This window comes from Asparagus officinalis, chromosome 6, assembly GCF_001876935.1.
Source record: "Asparagus officinalis chromosome 6, Aspof.V1, whole genome shotgun sequence".
NCBI classification, from domain to species: Eukaryota; Viridiplantae; Streptophyta; class Magnoliopsida; order Asparagales; family Asparagaceae; genus Asparagus; species Asparagus officinalis.
This window is the reverse complement of record NC_033799.1, coordinates 64,162,849-64,173,745: the sequence shown is the minus strand read 5'-3', so window position 1 is coordinate 64,173,745 and position 10,897 is coordinate 64,162,849. Positions and strand designations below refer to the sequence as shown.

General features: G+C 36.0%; 1 protein-coding gene and 1 long non-coding RNA gene across 2 annotated transcripts; both read right to left on the bottom strand.

The window, feature by feature from the left end:
• Positions 7,660-8,635, bottom strand: LOC109845079. The gene is made up of 4 exons (XR_002248216.1): positions 8,448-8,635; positions 8,186-8,319; positions 7,960-8,022; positions 7,660-7,841 (listed from the first exon to the last, which is right to left on the bottom strand). It is a non-coding gene; the product is annotated as an uncharacterized LOC109845079 (long non-coding RNA).
• On the bottom strand, positions 9,054-10,088 carry LOC109846250. Its single transcript, XM_020415473.1, has 3 exons — positions 9,906-10,088; positions 9,245-9,856; positions 9,054-9,152 (listed from the first exon to the last, which is right to left on the bottom strand). The coding sequence occupies exons 1-3, from the start codon at positions 10,086-10,088 to the stop codon at positions 9,054-9,056; spliced, it is 894 nt and encodes a 297-aa protein (XP_020271062.1).

The window sequence follows — 10,897 nt, the reverse complement described above, 5'->3', positions numbered from 1 at the left end:
ATTTGTCATGAAAAATCTTGGTTTTCTCTTTGTAAATTTTTGAGTTTATGTATGCATCATTTCTAATTTCTTCTAACTTATTTATTTGGAGCAATCTGTTCTTGCTTGCCGAGTCTGAGTCAAAATTTAACTGTTTTATTACCCACATTGCTCGATGCTCCAATTCCACTAGTAGGTGACAAGCTTTCCCAAACACCAGTCTATATGGTGACATCCTTAAATTGGCATTGAAAGCTGTTCTATATGCCTACAGAGCATTACTTAATTTTACAGACCAATATTTTCTGTTATGATTAACTGTTTTTTCTAAGATTTGTTTGATCTGCCAGTTTGTGACCTCTACTTGTCCACTGGTTTGGGGGTGATAAGGAGTTGATAATTTGTGTGTGATTGAATATTTCCTCATCAAAGCCTCAAAAGAACGGTTACAGAAATGTGTACCGTTGTCACTAATGATCGCTCGGGGTACTCCAAACCGTGCAAAAATGTTCTCTTTCAAAAACTTGACAACGACCTTGTTGTCATTAGTTTTGCAAGCTACCGCCTCAACCCATTTTGACATGTATTCAACGGCTACTAGAATGTAAACATTTCCAAAGAAATTTGGAAATGGTCCCATGAAATCGATACCCACAGATCAAAAAGTTCAACGGATAAGATGGGTTGTAGGGGCATCATATTTCTTCTAGTGACCTTTCCTAAAAGCTAACAGCGGTTACAGGTTTTGCAAAACTCAAATGAATCCTTAAAAAGAGTAGGCCAGTATAGCCCAGATTGGAGAATTTTTTTCAGCTGTTTTTCTTGGGCCAAAGTGGCCCCACATGCTTGCTCATGACAAAATGATAGAACACTCCTAGTTTCTTCAGTGGGAACACACCTCCTAACATGACAAAATGATAGAACACTCCTAGTTTCTTCAGTGGGAACACACCTCCTAAAGATCTGATCAGGATAGTATTTGAACAGATATGGATCATCCCAGTAAAAGTATTTTACTTGGGAGAGAAAATGAGATCTATCCTGTTTGGACCAATGAGAAAGGATCTGGTTCATGACTATGTAGTTCACAATGTCGACGAACCATGGAACAGATTGGATTTCTAGGAGTTGTTCATCTGGAAAATGTTCGTTGATCGGGACGGTTGATGTTGGTGCATTTGGGAGTCGAGAGAGGTGATCTGCTACGGGGTTCTCTGTTCCCCTTATGTCAAGAATTTGAATGTCAAATTCTTAAAGTAGGAGAATCCATCAAATGATCCGTGCTTTAGCATCCTTTTTGATCAAAAGATACTTTAATGCGGCATGATCTATGAAAACTTTGGTTAAGGAACCGATGAGGTAGGACCTGAAATTTTCTAAGGCAAAGACTACAGCTAAAAACTCTTTTTCTGTGACAGAGTAATTTTGTTAGGCATCATTCAGAATCCTACTGGCGTAGTAGATCACATGCGGTTTTCCATCAAACTGTTGTCCTAAAACATCTCCAATCGCAGAATCAGATGCATCACACATCAGTTCGAAGGGTAAGGTCCAGTCCGGTGCATGAATGATAGGAGCTGTGGTTAGCTCCTTTTTCAGATAGTCAAAAGCTTTGAGGCAGTCGGGAGAGAAAAAAAAAGGATGTATCATTGGCTAAGAGATTGGTCAAGGGTCTAGCAATTTTGCTAAAGTCCTTGATGAAACGTCGGTAAAAACCAGTATGACCAAGAAACGATCTGACATCTTTAACTGATTTGGGAGGAGGAAGATTGGAAATGAGATCTACCTTAGCTTTGTCCACTTCGATTCCCCTATTGGAAACTACATGTCCTAAGACAATGCCTTGTTTGACCATAAAATGACATTTCTCCTAATTGAGAGTTAGATTTTTCTCCCTACACCGTTCTAGGACCAGTTTAAGATGATGCAAACATTGGAAAAATGTGTCACCAAAAATGGAAAAGTTGTCCATGAAAATTTTGAGAAATTGCTCTACCATGTCAGAAAAAATACTGATCATGCAACGTTGGAATGTGGCAGGTGCATTACATAGCCCAAAAGGCATGCGTCGGTATGCGAATATTCCATACGGGCAAGTGAATGTGGTTTTCTCCTGATCTTCTGGAGCGATAGGGATTTGATTGTAACCTGAATATCCATCCAGGAAACAATAGAACTCGTGTCCTGCTAAACGCTCTAACATTTGGTCAATGAAAGGAAGAGGGAAGTGATCTTTCCGAGTGGCTAAGTTGAGTTTTCGGTAGTCAATGCAAACTCGCCATCCAGTTTGGATCCGAGTGGGAATTAGCTCATTAGCCTCATTTTGGATCACAGTGATCCCAGATTTCTTTGGAACAACTTAGACCAGACTCACCCATGAACTATCAGAAATGGGATAAATGATCCCATGATCGAGACATTTCAGAATGTATTTCCTCACGGCTTCTTTCATCACTGGGTTTAACCTACGTTGAGGATCTCTAGTAGGTTTGGCGTCATCTATCAAATGGATTCGGTGTTGAACAATGGTTGGACTAATCCCTTTGATATCAGCTATGGTCCATCCAATGGCTTCCCTATTCTCTCTTAAAACATCTAAGAGAGCTTCCTTTTGACCGGTAGTCAAATCAGAAGAAATGATAACTGGTAAAGACTCGTTCTCCCCAAGTTGACAAATTCCTCCCAAGTTGACAAATTCCTCCTAAGTTGAGATGGAATTTGTCGGTAAGCTGTACAACCATTTTTTTAGCTTTGTCCTTAAGAGCAAATGGAATAAATCTAAGCTTAATTGCATCTTCGGTTAATTCTCTCATTTTAATCATAATACATACTTTCTCAAATTTCGTGATAAAAATATATGCATCTTCTGTTTCATTACCAAGGAATTTAGGAAGCATGTTTATATAATGCGTTCTAAGCTTGAAATTTGCTCCATTTACTTCGGGGAGTCTTATGCAAGATGGAATTGCATTTCTGGTGGGGTAACACATATCCTGAAGAACGGGTTGATTTGCCATTTCTTGAATTGGTTCAACACGAATTAAACGATGAGAATTATCCCGAACCCAAGTTTGCATACACCAAAACAATTTTTTTTTTCTTTTTAAGAAAAGAAAGAAAATTAGTTTTTTTATGAGAAGAAAAGGATAAAGAAAAATCTTAACTAAAATAAATCAAAGCAATCACTTTTAAATCACTCTAATTCTAGGGTTTAGCCTAACTCAACTAGACCATCTCCTAACCAAAAACTCCTACAATGAAAAGATTAAAGTTTTACCCAGGTAGTTAGCCAGGTAAGAATAGTACTAGAGGGTGATCAGAGATCAATTAAGTACCTCTTTCCTTGCGGAGCGCTTTACGCAACCCATAAACCTTACCTTAGACACCAACTAATCTGAGAAAAGTTAAACCGGTTCACTTAAGGATTTCTTGTTCCTTATTGAGCTCGAGTCCTTAGGGGACAACGTCAAATGAGTTTTAGAAGGCTTGGGTTTGTAAAGTGAGGAATTAGTGAATTGTGGGCTAAGGAAAGGGTGATGAAATCCCTTACCTTATCTTGATTAGGGGTTTTGCCCTTAAGAATGTTTTAAGCGTGTGCCAAATCAAGTGCTACAATCACTTTGGTGAATTCCTACACTATATGAAATGCAACCCTAGAAATTAAAAGCGACTAAAAAGGATGATAAAAAAAAATCTTTATATTTTTTATTAGGGTTAAAAATCAAACAACTATGAGAAGGGGGAACATTGTTTGAGTTTATTATCTTGTTAGTTAATGTTCAAGTGAAAGATGGATTTTATTATGGTCAACAAAAATATATATTTTTAAAATCCTAATTGTCTCTAATTGTGTAGCTAACTAAAGAGGGTGGAATTAAAAACGCTAGAAAGAAGACTTACCCGAAAGTAATGCTCCAAATTCTTGATCTTCAATCCAAGATTTTCAAGCTCCAAGCGGTTCCTTCACAAGAAAAACACACAAGTTAAAGAACCAAAATAATAAAATCCTATTTTAGCATCTTCCCCGATAACGGCACCAAAAACTTGATGCGGCATAATTATGTACCAAAATTGCAAGTGTACAATTGATCAAGTTATAGTATAAAAAGTTATCGATCCCACGAGGAAGGTGATTTTAAGAGATTATTAGAATAGGTTCTTATGTTGTGTGCGTGACAAAAATTGGATTAAAGAATAAGTATGATTGTGATGAGTGATTGTTGTGAATATATGCAAGTAACGAAAAATTGAATTTTAGAGGAGAGAAGAAAGAATCAAAGAATAAATAAAATCACAAGGCAAGAAAGAAGAATGAATAAAATCAAGAAATAAAATAAAAAATGAAAAGAAAATTCAAGAAAGTCAAGATGGAGGTTTCAATTTAAGCTATGAGAAATCTAGAATTTAATCCACTAACTAATCTCAATTATAAAATACAAACTATTCTCTTTTTATCATATTTCAACTTAGATTTATTAAGCATAGACTATCAAACCATTTAAGGAAAGTATAACCTATCAAATCATCATCTAAGTGAAAATTACTATTCTTGATAAAAATAACAATAAGATAGTAATCCTAGAATTCATAAGCATAACCTATCAAACCATTTAAGATAAGCATAGATTATCAAATTCTTCTTCTACCGATTAGTTCTCTAGTTGATTATCCTAAACATGAACATTTTAAGTACAAGAGAATAATTCATACAATATAAAAGAAATTAGACTAGTTTCATACAATTCTAAGATTCCTACAAGAATTAAATTCACATCTTAAGAAATAAAAACAAGAAAAAGAAGACTAATTACAAAATTAAAAAGAAAAGAAAAATCTAAACTATGAACAAGAAATAAATCTAACTACCAAAGAATTAAAATCTAAACTACAAAATAATTGTAAAAATTAAATGCAAGAAAATAAATCTACTCTACAAAATAAAGTGCAAAAAGAAATAAAAAGACAAGAAAATAAATCTACACTACAAGCATGAATGTAAATCTAACTAATAAGCAATAATAAAGAAATTACTAAAAAGAAATAAAAAAAAGAAATGCAAACCTTCAAATTGCTCTTCATCTCCATCCTCCTCATTCAACAAAGAGGAGAAAAGAAAAATTTAAAGTGGAGAAAAAATTATTATACTTAATTGCAACAAGAAGTTATAATTTTTGGAAGGCCTTCTCAATTAAGAGTAGCCCTCCTCTCCAAATGGAGTTACAAAATTTTTCACAACTCTAACTGATAATCACATTTTATTGCAATTTTATACCCTCATTATCTATTTTATATGAATAAATATATCACTAATAATTGCTTTTATCTGTTAATTACAGGTTAATGATGAATAAATCTCAAACTCCAATATCTCAACAAAAACCCCTTGATTTAATGAAGAAATGAAGCCCATGAAGCCAAAGGAATTCTTTCAAATAATTCAAAGCCCAATGGAAAATCAAGAGAAAATGCCAAGCCCAAAAGTCCAAGCCAAAGCCCAAGACACAAGCCCAAAAGCAAAATACAAGAGTTCTGCGGACAGCAACAGGAGAAGAGCAGGCATCGATGCCTGCATCGATGGGGGCATCGATGCCCGCATCAATGCCTGTATCGATGCCCGCATCGATACCCCTATCGATGCGGGTATCGATACGGACGTCCAGGCAGTTACAATCCAATGGCTGATTTTTGTTGGTTTTGGATAAGATTTGAATCCAATGGCTCTCATTCACTGATGTTTACTATAAATAGGGGTAGAGAGTGAGGGGTTAGAGGGTGAAAATTTTGTAAACTCCTTTTGGAGAGGAGGGCTACTCTTAATTGAGAAGGCCTTCCAAAAATTGTAACTTTAGTTGCAATTAATAAAAATAATTTTTTCCTCTTTAAATTTGTTCTTTCTCCTCTTTATGGAATGATGAGGATGGAGATGAAGAGCAATTTGAAGGTTTGTATTTCTTTTCTCTTTTATTTCTTTTTTGTAATTTCTTTATTATTGCTTATTAACTTGATTCTTTAACTTGATTCTTTAACTTGTGTATTTTTCTTGTGAAGGAACCGCTTGGAGCTTGAAAATCTTGGATTGAAGATCAAGAATTTGGAGCATTGCTTTCGGGTAAGTCTTCTTTCTAGTTTTCAATTCCACCCTCTTTAGCTAGCTTCACAATTAGAAACAATTAGGATTTAAAAAAAAAGATTTTATTTTTGTTGACCATAATAAAATCCACCTTTCACTTGGACATTAACTAACAAGATAATAAAATCAAACAATGTTCCCCCTTCTCATAGTTGTTTGATTGTTAACCCTACCATAATTAAAAATATATAAAGATTTTCTTTTTACCATCCTTTTTAGTCGCTTTTAATTTCTAGGGTTGCATTTCATATAGTGTAGGAATTCACCAAAGTGATTGTAGCACTTGATTTGGCACACACTTAAATCATTCTTAAGGGCAAAACCCCAATCAAGATAAGGTAAGGGATTTCATCACCATTTCCTTAGCCCACAAATCACTAATTCCTCACTTCACAAACCCAAGCCTTCTAAAACTCATTAGACGTTGGCCCCTAAGGATTCGAGCTCAATAAGGAACAAGAAATTGGCGAGGAAAAAACTTTGGTCACCATTTCCTCGCGGTAGGGTGGTCAAGAAAAGTTTCTGCGATGAATATTATAATTTCCCGCGAAATCCTTATTGCGATGAATATATTCTTTTCTCGTTGTTACTCTTTAGCCTCGATATTTTTCCTCACCTAATCTCATACCTTTTTCATCGCTAAACTATAGTTTCCTCGCTAATGATACGTGAATAATATTTAATTTATATATAATAAAAGTAATAAAAAAACTATTTTCGTCGTTGTAAGTATCTTTCAACGAGGAAACCGTTCCTCACCAAAGGTAAATCTTTAACGAGGAAATTGATTTTCTTCATTATATGTATCTTTTTCTCGTGAAAACAGTTTCTCAGTAAAGGGACTCAAAGATGAGAAAATTTAAATTTGTCGTTGTAGTTTGTACCCCATATTCCTCGCCAAAGAAATTCAATTACGAGGAAATTTACATTTGTCGATATAGGTTATATGGTCTATAGCGAGGAAAATTACTTTTGCCATTATAGGTTGTATCACTATAGCGAGAAAATATGTTTTTGTCGACGTAAGCAGTATACTCTATAACGAGGAAATATTCTTTTGACGACGTAAGTAGTATACTTATAATGAGGAAATTTTATTTCATCAATAATAATGCTATTACGAGAAAAACACTCAAAATATAAATAATTGTCATCAATTGTCACCACAGTACATCAAAATAATTAAAATAAATAAAGCAAGCAAGTTTCTATCATAAGTAACAATGCTAGTCTAAAGCAATAACAAATGCAACACGATCAAAGAAACATTTCTCCAAGTTTAAGTTTACTAAGAATACTAAGCTGATGGATGTTGCCTAGAAAAATTAGCCATAAACTCCTCAAACTTTTTAGCTTGCTCCTCCAATCTTTGTATTACCTCATTTTGTGCATCGATCTTTTGTTGTTGAGTTACTACAAGTTGTTGGGTCTCTTGAAGCTGTTCTTGCAACTCTTTATTCCAATATCAAATTCAATTATATTCCAATAATACATTCACCAAAACACTAGAGCGATACATAAATTGTTAACATAGATAAATAACTAATTTTCTATTTATATGTTTATTTACAATCGGAACTGCAAGAGTCAAGAACATTCAATGCTTCAGAAATGTACAATCAATTGACCTTCAGAACAATAACAAAAAATTGACCTTCAGAACTTGCGGCAGCAAGAGAAACAAGCATTCCTTTAAGCATTTCTAGAGGTAGAAATCATGGAACTGGATGACCTGTATTACGGAGTTAAAAGAATTGTACAATTAATTAACCGCAGACATATATTTATATCAAGTAGCATACAAATGCAAACAATATGTGGTTGCGCAAAGGAATCTCAAAAGAAAGAACCTCATCTATGCTTTTGACAGCTTGAAGCCTATCATGCATCAAATGCCAATTTGGTTCGAGATCCTGAATGTGATAGATAAAGAATATTAAAAGATTCCAATAGAACTGATGCATATGCTACATAAGAATAACAAGAGAAAAAATGATCACCTCATAGGTTAAGTAATGCAAAAGGCTGTCAATAAATTTCAGCATGCTACGACAGAGAATGGAAGAGAAGGCAAACCTGTGTATCTTCTAAGGGAACTATTCCCATTCAGCAAATTCGAAACAAGCCTTATATCCTGGCCTAGAGATAGGATTTCTTGCATTCTTTCAGGCCAATCAGAATTCAGTCTCCGTGCAAAATCTTCCACTTCTCTGTAATAATTTATAAAATGGATGAGGCAAGCTAGATTAAGATGCAATGGATCATTATACTCACATGTCAGGAGTTTATTTGCATAGCAGCTGTCAAAACGACATAACTGGGATGGAAATCAACTTACTATCCGATGATCATGTACAAAATGGCAGTGATAACCAAGAACTGGCAGGCTCAATGATTGAAGATATTAATCCTTCTGATGCGGCAATGAAGGAAAATTTCTTTGAAGAAAAGACCCGTGTTCAATTTGATCAAAAAGCAGAGGCTGAGTTTGATACTAAGGATGACTTTAAAGTCTCCTATATTCTGATTTCCTCTAGCAAGTATTCATAGGTCTGCTCATCCACATCAACAGGCTCAATTGCAGGATAATAATCATGGGTATCATGATTTTCGTGAGAAGGATTCGAAAGCTCTACTGAATTTTCACTGGGGAAGGGAATCGTATCTGTAGAAAAATCCGCATACATAGCTGCATTTGTTTCCTTCTGCAGAGAAATAGTTAACCAAATATAGTCAGAACTTCAGATGTCTCCAAAGAAATTTTAATTAATGCATACATGTTTTGCAAAAAATCTGACCTTTAATTATGAGTTTATGATACTATCTGAATTACAATGTTAATGTAAAATTACAACTTCTAAACAAATCCATATTTAGCCTGGGCATTCTCAATCAAAAAGAATTCATGAACTAACCTATGCACTTTGGTCAAATACTAAAGTATTCATAACTGAACATGGTCATGTTGGCTGTAATTATCGGTATCATGGCTATTATAAAAAGGATTTGAGCCATCTACTGCATCAACTCTATATACTTCCATCTGCACAGAAATCAACAAAACATAGTTAGAATTTCAAAATTCTCAAAAAGAAATTTTCATTAATTCAGAATTCACGCGAATCATCAACTAACCTGATTAATACCCTGAGTCTGCATCCAGTTCATTTCTGTAACCTGCTCCGAAGTGAGTTGGCTTGAAAAGGGAGCAAAACGTGACATCTGAGGATCCAATGGAACTTCAGTACCGGAATACAAATTTCCTCGTCGCTGGTTATTATTAACTGTTGATTGTTCATTAGTATCCTGAAATTGATGTACATATCTTCTAACCACATCTACTAATTGTCCACCATCATCAACTCTTGGAAATTTAGTAGGACGCATAACATCAGTCTCAGTATCAAAAAGAACTGGCGATTTCCTTTTACAAAAAATTGGCTTGAAAACTGCCTCATAAATTGGACCACAAACAAAGCAATTTCTGCAACATGATGCGAAATGACCCATCCATTTCTTCACTGTAATGCAACGACAGTCATTTTTGTCGCACTTCGCTATGTGCTGCAAAATACGCGCAATGCGTGCACTACATTGATACATGCATCCTCGAAGTTGCCACTGCAGGTTTGAATGTATCCACTGTTCTAGAAACTTGCATACATTTTGAAGACCATCGATGGTAATGTTTCTTGGATTTTTTTTAGCGGTTTGAAGTATCCATTGTAAAGCAATTTCTACTAAATCCTAATCATGCTACAATCCGAATCGAGATTGGAGACGAGAGATCAGTTACCTGTGGCTCCTTGGGCTTGTCGGGATCAGCCAGCAGGGATCGAGCCTGAAAGCACGTGTAGAGGTTGGCCTCGGCGGCGGTGGGCATCGGGAAGAGGCGGTTGTGGACGGGGCGGAGGTTCTGAGGGCTATCGGCGACCGCCGGCTGCTGGAGGCGAAGGTGGGACCCGTCGACGCCATACATGATCGCAGGAGAGGACGAAGAGGGGGATGGTGTAGGGTTTCGAAGAGGGGAAAGAGGGGGGAGAAAAATTCTAGGCGGGCGGGGGTTTGAGTTTTTAGATCGGGGGAATCGAGAGGGGGTGATGGCGGATTTGGAGTATTTGGCCTTTGACGAGGGATTGCGCATGGTGGAGGCAACGGCGGAGGAGGAGGAGGAGGAGGAGGAAGAGGAGGGGCGGGAGGTGAAGCAGATAAAGAGCTCGCTGCCGCCACCCTCGATCGTTTTCTTCATCTTCTCCATTGTGATCTCATTGGAGGAGAATCAAAAGGTCGATCAGGGTTTTTTTTTCCTTTTCCTTTCTTTTTTGCTCTTTTTAAGTGGCCGGAGATTGAGATAGAAGGAAGAGGGCAATCATCATTAGTATTTGGGAATGAAATTATATAGGGTTTGAGCCGGAGATTGAGAATTTAGGCGGGGAAATGAAATTCGTGAATAAAATTTTTAAGGGGAACGCGCCCTCTTATGGGACCCACCATCTTAGACGAAAATTTCTGTCTAAGATACATTCTTGATGGAAATTTCCGTTTAGGATGTTAGCCCCATTTAAAAATAAAAAATAAAAACACTAAAACCGTCTAAGATGCTATTGTAACGGAAATTTCCGTCTAGGATATTTTTTCCTAGACGAAAATTTCTATCTAGTTTAATAGCAAACTAGACGGAAAAATTTCCGTCTAGGATATTCCGTATAGAATGTAGGATTTTCTACTAATGTTCTCAAATGACAGACTACTGTTTCTTAGAGAAAATATTAAAGTATAATTACCTGG

Excerpts from the sequence above, each read along its gene's own strand:
- LOC109846250 (XM_020415473.1), bottom strand. The coding sequence starts at position 10,088 with ATGTATGGCGTCGACGGGTCCCACCTTCGCCTCCAGCAGCCGGCGGTC. Across the intron at positions 9,857-9,905 it reads ACAAGCCCAAGGAGCCACAG|GATTTAGTAGAAATTGCTTT; the intron begins GTAACTGATCTC and ends TAGCATGATTAG. Across the intron at positions 9,153-9,244 it reads AGACTCAGGGTATTAATCAG|ATGGAAGTATATAGAGTTGA; the intron begins GTTAGTTGATGA and ends ATTTCTGTGCAG.